Raw genomic sequence first — 18,089 nt, forward strand, 5'->3', positions numbered from 1 at the left:
AGTGCTTACACATGTGCTTTGGACTACATTAACACATGTGTCTCCCCAGCACAAGGATTGAACTATGTGCTCATAAGGTGGAGTCTGTGAGTGGTTATGGTTGAGTCATAATCAATGTGACATCACATTGATAGGGGATCCCCAACAGCCTGTTTTGTGTGACTGTTGCAGTTTAAAGGAGATTACACAAAGAAGAATAGATGGATTTGTATAATAACAGGATGTTTCTGCACACTCACTGGTGACTCATTTTCTGATAGAAACACTTTTTAAAAGTGTATTTTCCAGGTTAGGGGGGAGAATTAACATATTTTAACTGTCCATCGCAATCTGTACAAGTTTAAAATAAACAGGATGCTTAACCACAACCGGATCATCCGGCAAAAATCATTTTTAAAATATTTAAAAATAGTTAAAAAATGTTTGCAAGCAAGACAAGATGGAAAAGGGCCGGCCAACTGTAAACTCAAAAAACAATACAATTTGGAACAGCACAGTCACAAAAACTATGCAATATTTAGTTCAGCAAATAATCAAAATCTAATTTATGCTAGTTGTTTTCATTCATGTTTATACAAATTCATGAGGTGTTACTCAAGGTTTGACATCAATAATGTTAAACATCATTTGTACATACAAGCTTGTTTCATAACCAATCACGGCATGAAATGTTTGAAAGTACAAAACTGAACACAGCACAAATGACATTGGAAGTTAAGTAGAGGTCAAGGTATTCTGTAAAATTAATTAAATTCTGTTCCTGTCACATTATGGCTCGGAGGAAGACGATGAGACATGTAGAAATACGATTATTAATAAACTTTAATAAACATAAAACAATAACAGACTGATGGCAAAAAAAAAAAAAAAACACCGCATACAACATTAATGACATATGGATGGTATATACATCAGACCACCAAAGATAAAACAGACAGAGTATAACACTACGTTTACACTTTCAACCTCCAGTTTCAAAAATAACTTTGTGCACACATGTCAGTTTTCAGAAAAGTGTTCATTGACACATAACCGTGTATATATGCCGTCAAGAGCATGCTAAACCTCTAGGTGGCGGTGTAATGAGAAGCTCAAGCCCACTTAAGCCAATCAGAATCGGTTTCAGTGGCGCAAATTCTCCGTAAATGAAGGGAAATGTCTGTTTTTCAAAATAACCTTGTGCATGTATACACGGCCTTAGTATACAATGGAGATCATCATGGTAAATGGTAACAGGTGAAAATAATTACAAACACAGTTTAGGTGAGGAGGATAATAAGAAATGTTGTACTGATGGGGATAACAGATAATAAAACAGACTAGGAACCTGACAGTTCCACACACAAACCCATGATATGACTTCACAACATTTTACTTTTATAGTTCTAGAGCCTTAAAGCTCCAGTTATCATTTATTTTAAATGCATGGAAAAGTACAGGCCACATTATATCCTTTTGTGTTACACAGAAGTCATATGCAATTGAAATTATGGTGTGTTAAAGTGTAAAACTATGCTTTAATATGTTTTTAGGCACTATGAAATTATAAACATGTGGCAGACACCACTACAGAGTTTACATTTCATTACAGTTCAACAACAAATATAAACGAAAAGTCCAGGTCCAGTTACTAAAAGCCCACACGCCTTTCCAGAACAGATATGAGTGGAGAGTATGGAAGTGGTGAATCACAGCCCAGTAACTGGCGTGTGGATGATTCCCAATCCCAGCCGAACTCCAGTCTGCTGCACACACATGGATATTGTTTATCTGCCCAGCAAGCCCAGTCCACTGCTTTCTTCACAGCCTCCCAGTGCATTGGCCTGCATGAAGGAAACTTTATGAATCTAATCAAGAGAAACTATGGCACATGATAATGTGTGTGTGCTGTGTGCTCTTACCTGGGACCCTCAGAGTCTTTCAGAGAGAAGAGAGACTGAAGCAGCTTCCCCTCGGCTGACTTCTTTACTCGAATCAGCTGCAGTACCAACAGAGTGGCCACCAGTCTCAAAATATCTGCATGAGCCTTTGCACCTGACAGACAAAACATCTGGGTTATCAACTACTATTTCACTTTCACTAGTTAAAGCGCTCTCATCCAGGATTAGGCCAAAAACCTCAGGTTTATACAAAAGAGCCACGGGTGCTTTCAGCAACTTGGCATATTGTCAAATATTTGGTTTCTGTATCTGCAGTGTCGCTCAAAGTAGACACAATTTTATCAGTCACACTTAATTAAGTTCCACTCTCTGTTAATGAACATTAAACATGAAATACCTCTTCATATGCTGTAATTGTGTTATTATGCATAGTAGTTTAGTGTGTGTCTAAACAAATTGTCCATGAAAATATTGCAGTTTGTTAGAAAAACATGGTGATAGAAAAGACACTTAAAGCTCATTAACAAATAAATAAAAAAGTATTATTTGTATTTAGAAACGTCTACAGTAGATGCATTAAAAATATGGTGCTCATAAACTGTGTATGCTGATTTAACTTTCACAGTCATAGATGTTTATATATCACTGTTAAATTTCTATTGTTTTAAAACTTTTATAAAAAATCTTCTTACCCAGTGAACAAATGCCTTTCTCTTTAAGGAAGACATTGGCAAAGAAGTCTACGTCCAGTTTGAGGAAGCTACTCAGACTCCCAGTGCATTCCCAGTATCCATCCTATGTCCAAACAGAATGAATAAATTTACAACGATTTCTGTGTAATATTTATTGCATTATATATGTAAGTACCTCATGTTGAAGCTGAAACAGCTCATCCCAGGCCACTGTGTCCTCAAATGATCTTCGTCTTACTTGCATGAATGACATTAACATTAATCTTTCTATAGGGAGTGCTGATTTTAATTTAATAGCTCTGCCTGAAGCTTAATAAGAATTGAGACACAAGATTAACAGTTGTTTTAAATCCAATTTTCAACAGATCTTGAAAAGACTCTCATCAAATGTAAGTTAACTTACCGGGTGCAGAAGAGATGATGCTTTTTCTTAAGCATCTCTCCGATGAAGGTCTGATTTCAGGGCTTGATAAATCCCATGGCTGTTCAGAGACAGCAGCTGACATTTTCCTGTAACATGGTACTGATCGAAAGGAATGAGGTGGTGGAGGAGGAGGAGGAAGAGAAGCAGCAGAACGAATGGTAGGAGGTGGAGGAAGGGGCCTTTCTTTTAGGGAAAAATCTCTCCTTGCACCAACCGGAGGAGATGCCCCAATGAAAGAAGATGGTGGAGAATCCGCAAGCAGAGGAGCTGGAGGAAAAGCCCTTGCAAGAGAAGCCAGAAGAGGACCTCCTAAAGAAGGAGCTGGAGGTGAAGCCCCAAATTGAGGAGGCGGAAGAGAAGCCCCACTATAAATAACTGGAAGGGAAGCCTTAGCAAGATGAGCTGGAGGAAAAGCCCTAGCAAGAGAAACTGGAGGAGAAGAAGTTCCAAAAGAAGGAGCTGGAGGTGAAGCACCAAATTGAGGAGGTGAAGAAGAAGCTAGAGGAGAAGCCTTAGCAAGACGAGCTGGAGGAGAAACCCCAAATGGAGGAGGCAGAGGAGAAGTGGCAGCATAACAAACTGGTGGAGAAGCCGCTGCGAGAGGAGCTGGAGGAGAAGCCCCAACATCAAAAGATGAAAGAGAAGCCCCAAAGACTGGATCCTGAGGTAAAGCATAAAGATTCATGGAGTTTGGCACAGTTCTTCTGGCATTTTCACACACAGAAAATGGGGCATCCAGAAGAAGATGAGGTGGGGGATGCAGAGAGGACGGGTAGTCTCCTTGACGGGTAATACGGGAACTCTTTTTCTCCATTAAGAGAACAGAGTCATCAATTACATTTCTTTTTGCTATGTCTTCATAGACATCCGCTGAGTGTGAGAGACTTTGATATATACCGCCTTCCCCGAGTGGCGAAGAAATGAATTCCTGGGGAGAACCTTCATAATCGCTTGAGTCGGATCTTGACATAATACCACAATATGTGTCAAACTCTTCACTTTCATATGACCTGTAATCGCACAGTTCCTCAAAAAGAACACAGTTCAAATAGGACTTGTCAGTGAGGCTCTTCTCAATATCTACCTGGAAAACAAGACAAAACAAAACTTTTATGGCATTGTGGTAAAAGTAGAATATGCTATACTGAGTGTTCAGATTTGATTTTGACATTCACATTATACAACAATAAAATACACAATCACATTTACTGATGTTATTATTCAGTCTGATTGTTAATAATACTCAATCCAAACCTCTTTAGTCTGCTTCTCCTCAGTCCAGCCCAAATAAGGCAGAATATCCACATCCTCTTCTGCGATTAGTTTAGGAATATCTGTGAATCCAGTGTCAAGCTGATTCTGATCCTACACAGAGAAAATTAGGTCATGAACGCAAAAAAGATTTTCATGAATCACACAAGTGGATGACCAATATTGGAAAAGTTAAGAAACTGATTAATATTTGGTATCAGCATCTGTAATCAGTAAAAAGCCATCAAGCGATAATGCTGATTAAATCCCATATTTGGTGTACTGTAGGTAACATTTGTTTGATTTTGCTTTTCTGTGAGAAAAATGCATTTCTCAGTGTAGACAAATTTACCAGGTTACTTTTTCAATTAGTTTTATGTATAAACACATTATAACAATCCAACTGTTATACAAAACAAGAAAATAATATTACCATAATAAATATTATTGTTTTACAATTATTCTGTAATTTGTATAACTATTTTAGTTGCATATAAAAAAAATATAATGGGCAGTCATTTTTAAGTTGATTAAATATAATTCCATTCAATTTAACTTTTTCAAAAATTCAAGCCAGTGTTAGGTGGAACTCCATTCCCAAACAAAATTTACTTCCTGGACTCCTGCCACCCGGGTAAAACCCAAATCTGTTCACTAAACATAAGTAGCAAATTTATATTCATGAGGGCGGAAATATTAGCTTAAATATATTAGATTTGCATTAATTGTGAAGGTGTAATTTTTTATGTGTTTTAGCATCAATGATCTAAGCACAAAATCTTGAGGTCAGTAGTAATTTTACCCTCTCTTCAATGGCCACAAAGCTGGTGAACTGAGACAAGACGGAGAACTCTTTACTGAGTTCAGTGATGTAAGACTTCAGCTCTGCTTTCTTTCCCTGATAAACAGATAAAAACATCAAGTCAAGTTCATCTGACAAACGCATGTATGCATCTCATAGTCTGATGATTTTCTATGAACATATTAAAGAAATATTGTACCTCATGTTCTGCCTCACTGTTTCCAAGTATGCCATCTTCATAATCTCTGATGATCGCTCTGGCTGTTAACTTGTGAAGGAACTACACACGCAAACACATAGACACAAATTTAAAATCAAAATTTGACAGTCGATGATATTGATGATTATGTGAAATATTTAAGATGCTGGCACTCACAGTTCCTTTTGTCTTTTGAAGTTCTGTGGTTGACACCATTGTTTTTATCTCCTGTCCACTCAGATCACCAAACAGCATGGCCTGAAGAAGTCAACATCATACCATTCAAAACAATAAATGCATAACAACTCAAGCTATGTAAATAATATATATCAAGATATTTCAGACTTTAGGTTGTATTTTGGATTAATTATATGGCCAGGACTTTTTGATCTTACCACCCTAATACAAGGATGAAGTGTAAGAAGAGTCATGATACAGACAGAACTGTGCATTAAAATTATTGCCATTATCACACTGCAAGTTAACGAAAAACAAAAACCACTACATGAACCGAACCGATTCAGCTGCACAGCATCAGATCATCAGTCCTACCTGAGTACAGTGTGGCACAAAGCCGTACACGAGTGTATGACAGTCACTGAAGAGAGCGTGAAGCTGTGAGGGGGCCTGAACAGGAGGGGGCGCTGTGGGATTAAATTGCTGCCATTTCACAGCCACTGATCTGCAGCCGGGAGACTCCACCCGCTGAACCTGAGCACGCACCTGAAATCACCAATTCATTTATTTACACACAATCATCAGAGGAGCTGTGAGACTCATATTACTGTATGTGAGACCCTGATCTACTGTAACGCTTTCACTTCTTAAAAAAAAAAACACTGATAGATGACTAGTGTATGATTTACCTTCTCTGTCCATGTGTGTTTCATCTTTGTGTCGAAAAATTCATACGTCCCACCGCCTGCTTGAGCCAAAGCTCTGAGCATATGACGATTAGCTGTCAGGCTACACAAAGACAAACATGAGTCACACTGTAGATTCATAAGTGTAATACATTTTAATTGAGAGACATTATGAGGGAAAAAGAAAGGAAACATTAACATTCATTTAAACAAAAAAACCTCTTTAAAGACAGACCTGAGGCCGCAGGTGAAGACTCGTGTGTGGCAGGAGTTTTCTCGGACCAGCTGAAGAGTCAGCGCCTGGTTCTGTACGTGTCCATCAGAGATCAGCAGGATGTTTCTCATGCCATGTGATGGAGGTATCAGGCTCAGGCTACGGAGAGGCCTCCACAACTCAGTGCTGCCACCCGTTTCATTACACGACTGTTGATAAAGACGTCATTAATGCAATGATACACAGATAGACTGAGATTTGTGACCCTGTTTGTAAAAATCTAGGATAAAGTTTGAATATAATTACAAATCAAAGTTTGATATCAATAATTGATTTTACATTGATTTCAATCTTTGAATCTTTGGCCTTATCCAGTCAACACTAAAGACATCAAGCTTATATTTTCACAGGAGGATTTCATGTTAATAACAGTAAATCAGAAAAAAATCACTTAAGCAGGCTTATCACAGACTGGGTCACATTTTAGTGATTAAACAAAGAGGTCAGCTGTACAGTAGCTGGCATGGTTTGCTCCCTGCTGGTCGATGTTGTAACTACACAATTGTGGGGCAAAGGCCAGAAGAAGGTATGAATATGTACATAAAATATATATTGTGATGATATACTGTATAGTTTTGCCAATAAAATAGCAGAAACACCAATCTTTAACCATTTAACTGCTACTCACCATAATGAATTTTCTGGCTGATTCAAAGGTTTCATCTAAGAGCACTGGTGCAGGAAACGCTTCCTTGTAATCTACAACAACAGACACATTAGAAATTACACTTAGGTTAACATCTCAGTATGAATTTTTATTGAAGTGAAGATTCATCATGTTCTTCCTCACCAGTTATTCTTTACTATGAGGAACGAAGTACAAACAGTGAAATAGACCTTGTTCACACTGTCAGTCTAAATCTGATTTTAGTGCATAACCGATTATAATTCAATCACATTTAGAATGTTTAAAAGGCCTAAAAACACATGAAATCCTTTTTTTTCTAATACGTTTCAGGCTACATCCAGAGGTGGATGTAGCCTGAAATCCAATTTCCGGAAATCCAATTCAGTCTGACCACTCTAATCGCATTTGTGTAGCTTTCCAGTTATGTCGCGTGACGCGTCACGTAAATCGTAAACACGTGAGACATCAAGGCAGATAGTTGTGCCAGGACGACGTCATTGCCATAGAAACAGTGCAGATAATCTGGAAAATGGCAGATCGCTTCAGGACACATAGATTGGATCAGAACAGTTGTGATACACAATATGGACTCACTGTGTATTGGTTTGTCAAATCAGATATGCACCAAAATCGAATTTGGACTGACAGTGTGAACAAAGTAATAAAAACACAATGTACCACATAGGAAACAATGATCAACAAAATCATGACAGAGTTCACAGAGTTAACCCAAACTATAGTAATATAAATCTCAACAGCAGGTTCATGAGCACTTACCAGTGCCAAAAGAGATGATGTTGATCTTTAGTGAGCGGTCTAAAGAGTTAAGGACTTGAAGAGCAATCCTGCGAGCGTTTAGTATGGCGTCTCCCCGCATTGACTCTGAGGTGTCCAACAGGATGATGACATCACTCACACTGGATGGACCTTCAGAGTTGGACTTAAAGTCTGGATAAAACACCAACATGCAGGCCTGGAGAGATCATTGTGAGATAAAAGCAAGGGTGATGAAACATATAACCAAGAGAGACAATAAAATCACATCTGCTTGACTGTATTTACACCCGTTTTCTGTTTCGATCAAAAGCCTAAGTTAAAAGTGCTGAATGTAAAATATCATTAAAATCACATGGCAAATCACACCTGTAATGCTTATCTGTACTACATTACAATACTGTAGCGTTTTAACAGTAATAAACTTACAGTAAGTACACTGCAGAAATACAGTTTAATGATGGAAAATGTGACTGTCAGGACCACCTACTCCCTCAATCATTATCGGCACTAAAACAAAGGTTTAAAATTTCCCTTAACAATAAAATATGATCAATGGTAGTAAACAGTTTGGCACTTCAGATTATCTACTGTAAATCAGTTTTAATAGCAGGTGTTTCTGTACCTGACTCTCTTTGTCTGGATGTTTCTCCACCCACATTCTGGGCATGTGGATCTTAGAAAGACTGAAGGTCACCTGGAGCCCATCAGATCCAAGAGTTTGTCCTGGCAAAGTACTGATCACAGCCCTACAGTCTGTCCTCTGAGTGGGGAAGATAAAGATAAATGTTAATATCCCTTCTTATTTAATGCATTTTAATTCTTATTTACAGAAACAGATAAGCATTTAGTGATAAATAACCTTGATTTTGATGAGGTGTGAAGACTCTAAGTTGATGATCTCATAAGGCATTTCAATGGACATACACAGAGAGAACTCCCTAAAGAAAGAGATGCAAGAAGTTTTTAAAATAATATTTAGTAGGTGCGATTCAATCTTAGTGAATTTAGATTTGTACCCCTCTGACTGAAGCTCTGTCACAGAGATCTTCTCAACAGTTCCCTGAAATACAACACAACTTCATTTCTCTACAGAAAAGAACTGAAACATCCTAACAGTATTGCACACAGTGTTTGAATTAAAGTTCAGTCCTGACAAAAGGCCGACTGTGTCATACCTGAGTTTTCTGATTGAGAGCGGCGCTCTGCTGCCACGGTGCTACACTGCCGGGCAGAGAGAAGATGATGGAGCCTCCTCTCACAACCAGCTCAGTGATGAAGGTCACCTTGATCAAAACTGTGGCTCCTGGAGGAAGGTTCCCAACGCTGATAGTAAATACATCCTGTCTCACATAAACATACAGACTTAAACATACAGACGCTGCATGATGACTTTGGTCTGTCTGCTGTAATAAATACATCTATAAAGAAACAGTAATATGAAAAACTCACAGGTGCATCCTGGTCCATTAGATACGCTCCATGGCCCTTCTCTATTGCTTGTCTGTATTCTTTACGAGCCTGTTCTTTTTCCTTTACCTGCCAGAGGAAGAAAGAAAAAGGATGAGAAACCAAACACAAAGGTTGAAATTGAAAGCAGAGCTGCTCAGCTGCATTTCACAAATTGTGAATGATAACCACCTTTCCAATGACATGCTTTCCATTGATAAAAGCCTCAAATCCACACACCGCTGCCGTTTCCTCCAGTGGAAAGACATATTTCGCTTCAATGGGAACTTCACTCTGGTTTGTGTAAGTCTGAAAAATGATGACCTGGTGAAGAGAAGAGAAAGTACACTTGAAATTATAATGCAATGCTCTGTAACAGGGATTCTCAAACTTTTTGGGGTCAGGGACCACTTATAGGGGAGAAACATTTCCAACAGTTACAAGAAAACTGGAGTTACTGACCTGACAAAGCAAGTCCATTAATTTGCACCTCACATGGACAGCCTTCAGAGGAAGTGTCTTGCCACTGCTGTCCAGGAGACCTGCGGTCATCTCCTCTAGAGGATTCTTAGTGCACTCCAGACCTTCACTGTCATCAATGGGCACTGGACAAACACATTGACACAAAATCACTAATAAAGTTGTGGGTGCATTTAGCTTGACAGAACATCAAATGTGGCATAATCTGTAACTCCACTGCATCAAACTCTAATACTCTTAAAAGATGGACATGTCTTGATCAGTGGAAGTCACTCACAGATTATTTCGGTGGGCTGTGCGAGCTCCTCAGAAGTGTTGATTTGAGGGTGAAACTCTGTCAGCTGGTCCTCCTCTAAAGTGTACTGCACTACATACTTGAGTTTGATCTGATCTGTGTTATATACAACATACTCATCATCCTGTAAAACATACACAAATGAATGTAAAGGTTTGTATCAAATACACACAAGAAAATTTTTCAAGTACATGCACAAGGAAAAGGACCTGAAACTCTGAGGTAGTTTTTGGAGTTCGGCGGACTCCATGTACACTGTGATAGCCCTCGGGGGCGCAGGTCAAAGTGGTGTCTCTTTTCAGCAGGTTCTTGCACTGGCCCAGAGCCACGTCACACACCAACAGCAGTCGAGAGCCATCGGCTACGCTGGGCTTGGAGTATTTCACACTAGTCCTGTGATACAGAATAAAGGGTTACAACAACCTACATTACAGTGATATAATATAACATATGGGTAAATAAATGATGACAACATTTACTATATCGATCACTGACATCAGAGAATCACTGAAGTAGATGCCTCCTCCAAGATTCCCGATATCTGTCCTCTCAATTCCGTGTTGTTCCACCCCGACCCTGGGCAGCAGCAAACCTCTGGATAGAAATAAACATGCATACAGTGTCGGTTTTAACATATAGTTATAAAATGTTCAATACAGCTTAGCAAGTTTATGTATATGATGAAGAACACATGCTCAGTGACTAATTCTTACAAAGGATTCTTACAGAGGCTTGTAACATCTTGTGATTTATGACAATGAGGACCAAAATATTAACATAATTTAAAATATAAGAAATTATTAAAAATCTGAAATTATATATTAACAAATGTACAATCATATGAATTGTTTTATGAGGTGAATGTGCATGCTATAGTTATGTTTAAGAAAATAAGTATTTGACACATCAGCATTTTTATCAGTAAGGGGATTTCTAAGTTGGCTATTGACACAAAATTTCCAACAGATGTAGCCATCAAGCCAAATATTGAATTCATACAAAGTAGGGATGCTTAACGATTAATCGCGATTAATCGTTAGCAGAATAAAACTTTTTGTTTACATCATATATGTGTGTGAACTGTGTATAATAACTTTGTATAAATAAATGTACACACATGCATGTATATGTTTTAGAAATGTTTACATGTGTATATACATTTGTATATTTATGTATAATTTATATGATATATAAATATAAATACTTAATATATACATTTTTTTTTTTTTTAATTATACAAGAATGTGTTCATATTTATATATATATACATATTTATTATACACAGTTTACACACATATGTGATGTAAACAAAAACTTTTATTCTGCTAACGATTAATCGCGATTAATTGTTTAGCATTCCTAATACAAAGAAATCAGAACATTTAAGTATACAAGTTGAGTCATAATAAATAAAGTGAAATGAAACAGGGAATAAGTATTGAACACATGAAGAAAACAAAGTGCAAAATGGCATAGAAAGCCAGGAGATTGCCTGAAATCTGTCATTATTGAAAGAGAAACTCTGCCCCCGTCAGTACTAATTGATATTTGCTGCTTTAGTCCTAATTGGTTGCCTATAAAGGCTTCTCATTACCCAGGAGGCACACAGGAAAGACTTAATGATGGGTAAAAGCAAATAACTTTCTCAAGATCTTCGTAATCTTATTGTTGAAAAGCATTTTGGTGGAAATGGTTATAGGGGCATTTCCAGAATGCTGAATGTTCCTGTGAGCACTGTGGGGGCTGTTATCCGGAAATGGAAACAGCATCACTTCACCATAAACCGGCTACGATCAGGTGCTCCACGTAAGATCCCTGTACGAGGAGTCCAAAGAATAATCAGGAGTTCTCCAAGAGCCAAGAACCACTCGGGGCAGAACTACAGGAAGACCTTGCATCAGCAGGTACTGTTGTTTCAAAGAAAACTATAAGCAATGCACTGAACAGCCATGGCATCCATGCACGCTCACCACGCAAGACTCGATTGCTGAACAAAAAGCATGTTGTGGCTCGGTTAAAGTTTGCGAAAGAGCATTTGAAGAAGCCTGTGGATTATTGGGAGACTATAGTATGGTCAGATGAAAGCAATATTGAACTTTTTTGGCAGTCATTCTACCCACCATGTTTGGAGATGAAATGGCACTGCCCACCACCCCAAGAACACCATATCAACAGTTAAAATTGGGGGTGGAAGCATCCTGGTTTGGGGCTGCTTTTCAGCAAATGGTGCTGGCAGACTTCATAATATTATTGAAGGCAGGATGAATAGAGAAATGTACCAAGACATTCTGGATAAAAACCTGCTGCCATCTACCAGAAAGCTGAAAATTACAATGATCCCAAACACAAGGCCAAGGAAACAATGATGTGGTTTCAAAGAAAGAAAATCAAGTTGCTTGAATGGTCCAGTGAGAGAACTGAAGATCAAAGTTCATAAAAGAGGCCCAAGGAACCTTCAAGATTTAAAGACCATTTGTGTGGAAGAATGGGCCAGAATCACTCCTGAGCAATGCAGGTCTCTTCACACAAGAGGGGTCTAGAAGCTGTATTCACCAACAAAGGCTTTTCTACAAAGTATCAAATAAAGTGTTTTCAATACTTATTCCCTGTGTCATTTCACTTTATTTATTATGACTCAACTTGTATACTTAAATGTTCTGATTTCTTTGTATGAATTCAATATTTGGCTTGATGGCTACATCTGGTGGAAATTTTGTGTCAATAGCCCACTTAGAAATCCCTTACTGATAAAAATGCTGATGTGTCAAATACTTATTTTCCTCGCTGTATAATGTGCTCTTACCGTGAAAGTATTCCAACAAAACTGTTGGTGCCAGTCGAGTGGAGGAGGGGCTTAATGTTGCCAAGCTCCTCCCTAAACATCTGAAGCTCCACCCCCCTGCTTACACGTAAAATCTGCCTAATCTGAATAGGCCTGTTGTAGATGCAAAATGAACCAAATCATTTAAATACAAACTCAAAAATGTAAATATCATCCGGATATCAAAACAATGAATATGATGTGACTATACTTGTCTTGAAGCATTTGAGAGATAACATTAAACTCAGGGTTTTCTGATGGGACCACATCAATGCTGCACCTCAGGGCACGATACTTTCCCAAAGAGGAGGGCAAGGGGCTTCTCATAGTGGCCTCACTCACATTCAGAATATCTCTGATCAGCTGGAGAAATCAAAACAGATAAACGTTTAAGAACCTCATATATTCCTTGACATTACAAACATTAGCAGCATTATTGAATCACTAGCATGAATCTAAGCTAAAGGACGGCTTAATTTAACAATATCAACAATGTGTTACCTGACAAAGGTCTAGTTTCTGAGACACAAGCTTGTGTTTGGAAGGAGGGTCGGCTATTTGAAGGGGTAGAAGAGTGTTGACCTCCTCTAGCAGGGTCTTGACTTTCTCCTCATCTTGAGTCTTTTGTGCCTGCAGCAGCAATCCCTCCACCCTGCTCACCTGCAACATCACAGAGATATTAAATACAACAATCAAGATATGAAATATATCACTGTTCATGTGGTTATCTAAGCTCATTCTTACATCATTAAGGCTGATCCTGGAAACAGGGACCGTGAGGATTTTACTAAGGGAACCAAGAGCTTCGGTCCAAACCAGCTCCACGAAGACGCCCACTTCCTGTGATAGTGTGCTGCAGTTCAGCTTCTCCTCCAAAAGAAGCTGCCAATCAAAAGGACGGATGTTAATTTATTATGAAAACAGATGACAATCTAAACATGGCAAACATGACAGAGTAAATATTGTATACACATAATCATGATAAATAATATTTTAGCTATAAACATTACTGACTTCTATGTCCTGTCATTTTATTTTAGGAGATGCATTTAGATCATATTTAATATTACGTTGAAAAGGACTCCAAAATTATAATTTGTTGTCATTTACACCCTCTTAAATAACTTTTTATATTGTTACATATATTTCAATATGGATATTTACTGAATTGAAGCAACTTATAAGTACTTAATATTTTGTGTCTTATTTTATAGTAAAATCAAATATGTGCATCAAATATGATACAGCATAGGAGGTTATCTGTAAATTCCCAAATCATCAATGTAATTCATTTCATGATGCAATCTGCATTATGCCAAACCCAATGCTAAATTAAACTAAACAAGGGTTAAAGGTGCAGTGTGTAATTTTTAGAAGGATTTCTTGAAAGAAATGCAAAATAATATACAAAACTATATTATCAGGGGTGTATAAAGACCTTTCATAATGAACTGTTATGTGTTTATTACCTTGAATGAGACATTTTTATATACATACACTGAGGGTCCCCTTACATGGAAGTCGCCATTTTGTGCTGCCATGTTTCTACAAAAGCCCTTAACGGACAAACTTTTTTTACTAAGTTGTCTCCGACGATTACATGTTTGTCCGGTGACGGCTACCGTAGCTTCTCTATGTGTTTCAAAAGCGAGAGGTGAGCATTAGACTGAGACTTTGGTTGCAATTCATAACCTCACCACTAGATGCCGCTAAAATTTACACACTGCACCTTTAATGTCATCATAACAGATATTTAGATTGTAAATTTGTTTTTGTTATTTAATTCTATATTGCCAAAAGTTTTGGAACAACCCTCCAAATCATTGAATTCAGGGGTTTGAATCACTTTCATGGCCACAGGTGTATAAAATCAGTCATCTAAGCATGCAGACAGCTTTTACAAACATTTGTGAAAGCATGTGTCATTTTCAAGAGCTCAGTGAATTCAAGCGTGGTACAGTGATAGGTTGCCATCTGTGCATTTGTGAAATTTTCTCACTATTGAATATTTCACGGTCAACTGTTATTATTATAACAACATGGAGACAGTTGGGAGCAACAGCAACTCAGCCACAAAGTGGTAGGTCACATAAAATCACAGAGCGGGGTCAGCGCATGCCAAGGCGCACGGTGTACAAAAAGTCGTCAACTTTCTGCAGAGTCAATAACTACAGACCTCAAAACATTTTTGTTTTTAGAAAAAATTCAAAGACCTGAAACAACAAATGTTAAGAATTTTTTTTTGGGGGGGGGGGGAGGGTTATTGGACCTTTGTCAAATGTTTTTTAGAAACATTAAGATGTTTCTGTCCATCAAACCTGTTTTAAGCTGTAGGATGCCAAGCGCTCAGCATCAGGGGGAAGTGTAAAAATCTGTGTGAATCCTTTATCTTTCTCTTCTTTCATCAGCATCACATACGCTTCCAGAGCATCTTCAGAGGTGCTGCAGTACACAAGCTTGTCCCATACCACTTTCTTCTATAGAGAAAGAGAGAGAGAGAACAAGAGACTTAATCAGCATCACCACAAAACACTATTAATGTTTCTGACTGTACTTCCTATGATTGTAATACAGACACCATACAACAGCGGCAATTATAAATGACCAAACCTCTGATTCATGCATGATTGAACATAAGACGCGATACTGTTGACCAGCTCTTCCTTTGGCACTCTGTAGCTCCAAAACTGATAAAGTCTTTGAGTTATTCTGCAATACACAATCAAGCAGATGTGAAAGCACAAAAAAGTTAGTCTGGAGCCCTGCATGTGGCCACCCTAGGAGGACACTTCTTTGTTTTAATCCCGGCCTTTTTCATCACAAATCTGTGATCGTACGACTAAAGCAGTTAAGAGTCATTGGAAATATCTGTTCATATGTACGTTGCATTAACTTACCTTCTTAAAAAAAGAATACTTGGCCACTTGAAAATGTGAAGGAAATTCAGGCAGATCATGATCACCTTTGTAAATTCTGCAGTAGGAAAATGTAAAGTTATGGCAGTCAGCTAGTATAAAGTATAATAATGGATTTAAAGTAGTTAAGCACAGGTAACATTCATTTCAATACAGGTCACAAATCTACAGTATAGAATAAGAGTTCACCTAAACTTCTCGGGATGGGGTCCACCCTTCTCAAGAATCTCGGTCCGAGTTTGACTTATGACGCTCCCTTTTACTGGTATCTGAGTCAACACTTTTAACTCTAAGGGTGGGAAACAACATTATTTCAAGTACTGTGGAGAAGTCTTAAGCCACCACCAGCTTTGTTGTTTTAGCAAAATGTTATCCACATTTATTTTCCTTCTCTCTATTAAGATACAGGAAAACAGAAAATATAGGAATATGCACACAAGGGTTTAATATAATTTTGGTTTACGTGAGCCTGCAGGTTCCTGCTATTGCTCAAGTGTAAAAGCAGGTCACACTAAACACTTTTAAAACAAAACTTTTTTCTGATTTTTAATACTGCATAGAGATGTATTGTATTTTTTGGTTGTACTTTAATAAAGAGAAATAGATTTATATATGGTCACTATACCATTGCAAAAACAACATATCTAAGGTTGTGACATAAGACCTTTGCACATTACTGTCCATAGAGTACAGTATACTCATGCAGAACAATAAGTGTTTAATACCTGGATTACGTAGGGAGCTGTGTTGAGAACTGGGGTCTGTCAGCTGTGGGGTTAAAACATGCTCTGCAAAAGGCAGGAGATGACCTTTATCCAGACAACTCCATACATACTGCATCCCAACCACAGGGATCTGAAGCTTGTGAATGCTCTTCTGTCTGTTACTGCTCAGATCATCCACACTGCTGGTCACCACAAAAGAGCACTAAACAAATGATATAAAGTACAGATCAATTTAACTCAATACCCTGTAATACAAATTCTAATGGTTTCTATTATAACTACAGATAAAGCAATATATATTTCTTATTTCAGTTGGATTTAATATTGTTTTATTGGTTCTCATCTGTCAAATAACCCAACAGATTACCAGTACGGATTATTATAGTTTCCATTTCCGCTTTATCTGAATCACAGCTTTGCAATGAATCATTAGCTTTGTCTTAAAGAGTAAATCTACAAATTGTAACACTTTGTTAATGGATGTCTGAACAAAGAAGTGTCTGTTAAACAGAAGACAGACCTGTTTGTTGACCACATAAGTGATGTTTCCTCCATTATCCAGAAGAGCTGACCTCAGCTTCTTCTTCTCTTTAAAAGGCAAAGTCTTCACATCTAACAGCACGTTACAGTTGTCAAACACCGCCATAATGACCGCCGATATTAAGCTGCAGAGATAAACAAAGAAGTGATAAATATTAAACAGATGATGGCCTTTGCAAAAGTATTTATACCCACTGAACTTTTCCACATTTTGAAATGTTACAACCACAAAGAAAAATGTATTTTATTGGGATTTTATGAAATTGACCGAAACAAAGTGGCACATAATTGTGAAGTGAAAGAAAATGATAAATGGTGTCCAAATGTTTTTTGCAAATAAACGTGGTCGTCCACATAAACTCACAGGCTGTGTTAGGAAAACATTAATCATTAAGTAATATATTGACATGGTTTACAAACATCAACAATGTCCAATACAGTGTATTGAGATATAGCTTAAAAGCACACACGTAAACTCATACATAACATGGCCAGATTACTGACTAATTTAGGTTCATCTCTTCCTACACGATGAGATACAGGAGAGTCCTCGGTATAAACACTGACGCAGTAACTATTTTATTGTCATAAGATTAATAAACCGAATGAGTACTTACCGTGTGTAAAGTTAGAGTCGGGTGATAAATTTAGTTTGAACACTATACATATAATCCAACCTGACTGTGTAAAGTGCAGTAAATGTCAGTACTGTACTTCCTCACATACGGTAAGGACACGCCCCCATCATGCTGTACAAACATAAGACGAGCGCCATCATGCAGTCGAAAACAGTCATTACAAAAACACCAACATTATTTCAAGTGATCCTGCAATTAGTTGTAAGAACTCATTTGTATAATTTAATAGTTATTTTAAAGCAGAATCATTGTCTCACAGTCAGTGCACAGAATTATGACATTACATAATCTTGTCCTTCTGAAAGAGACAGCTCAATAATCCAAAGGAGTAAAAGTTTTTATTGACTGTAGCACAGTGGACTATCAAAAGATATCTAGGCAAACAAGTCACATATTATTATTTATAGTTACAGATCTACACAGAAATGCAAACAGTTCA

General features: G+C 37.7%; 1 protein-coding gene across 3 annotated transcripts; it reads right to left on the minus strand.

Moving 5' to 3' along the window:
• Positions 1 to 554: 554 nt before the first annotated feature.
• Positions 555 to 17,752, minus strand: LOC135731042 (protein mono-ADP-ribosyltransferase PARP4-like). Of its 3 annotated transcripts, none has more exons than XM_065248992.1 (35): positions 17,630 to 17,752; positions 16,993 to 17,137; positions 16,473 to 16,674; positions 15,937 to 16,036; positions 15,730 to 15,805; positions 15,443 to 15,541; positions 15,151 to 15,306; positions 13,577 to 13,714; positions 13,334 to 13,492; positions 13,044 to 13,195; positions 12,815 to 12,946; positions 10,507 to 10,605; positions 10,221 to 10,404; positions 9,994 to 10,135; positions 9,699 to 9,841; positions 9,429 to 9,560; positions 9,240 to 9,326; positions 8,966 to 9,130; positions 8,807 to 8,850; positions 8,650 to 8,728; positions 8,413 to 8,550; positions 7,791 to 7,986; positions 7,014 to 7,084; positions 6,347 to 6,534; positions 6,115 to 6,214; positions 5,801 to 5,971; positions 5,426 to 5,506; positions 5,249 to 5,329; positions 5,050 to 5,145; positions 4,251 to 4,361; positions 2,976 to 4,080; positions 2,748 to 2,881; positions 2,573 to 2,675; positions 1,902 to 2,034; positions 555 to 1,823 (listed from the first exon to the last, which is right to left on the minus strand). In XM_065248992.1, exons 2-35 carry the CDS (start codon positions 17,116 to 17,118, stop codon positions 1,631 to 1,633), a joined length of 5,316 nt encoding a protein of 1,771 aa, XP_065105064.1. In that variant the 5' UTR covers positions 17,119 to 17,137; positions 17,630 to 17,752; the 3' UTR covers positions 555 to 1,630. The 3 variants fall into 3 exon arrangements, with proteins under 3 accessions (XP_065105064.1, XP_065105065.1, XP_065105063.1); XM_065248993.1 differs by having other exon boundaries at positions 2,748 to 2,809; positions 15,151 to 15,309; XM_065248991.1 differs by having other exon boundaries at positions 15,151 to 15,309.
• Between the last annotated feature and the right edge of the window lie 337 nt (positions 17,753 to 18,089).

The sequence above is a fragment of the Paramisgurnus dabryanus genome, chromosome 15 (assembly GCF_030506205.2).
Source record: "Paramisgurnus dabryanus chromosome 15, PD_genome_1.1, whole genome shotgun sequence".
NCBI lineage: Eukaryota > Metazoa > Chordata > Actinopteri > Cypriniformes > Cobitidae > Paramisgurnus > Paramisgurnus dabryanus.

Coding starts and splice junctions, on each gene's coding strand:
- LOC135731042 (XM_065248991.1), bottom strand. CDS start 17,118: ATGGCGGTGTTTGACAACTGTAACGTGCTGTTAGATGTGAAGACTTTG. Junction 6,535..7,013: donor CAGCCAGAAAATTCATTATG/GTGAGTAGCAGT, acceptor CTTTATCAACAG/TCGTGTAATGAAACGGGTGG. Junction 2,882..2,975: donor CATCATCTCTTCTGCACCCG/GTAAGTTAACTT, acceptor ATTCTTATTAAG/CTTCAGGCAGAGCTATTAAA.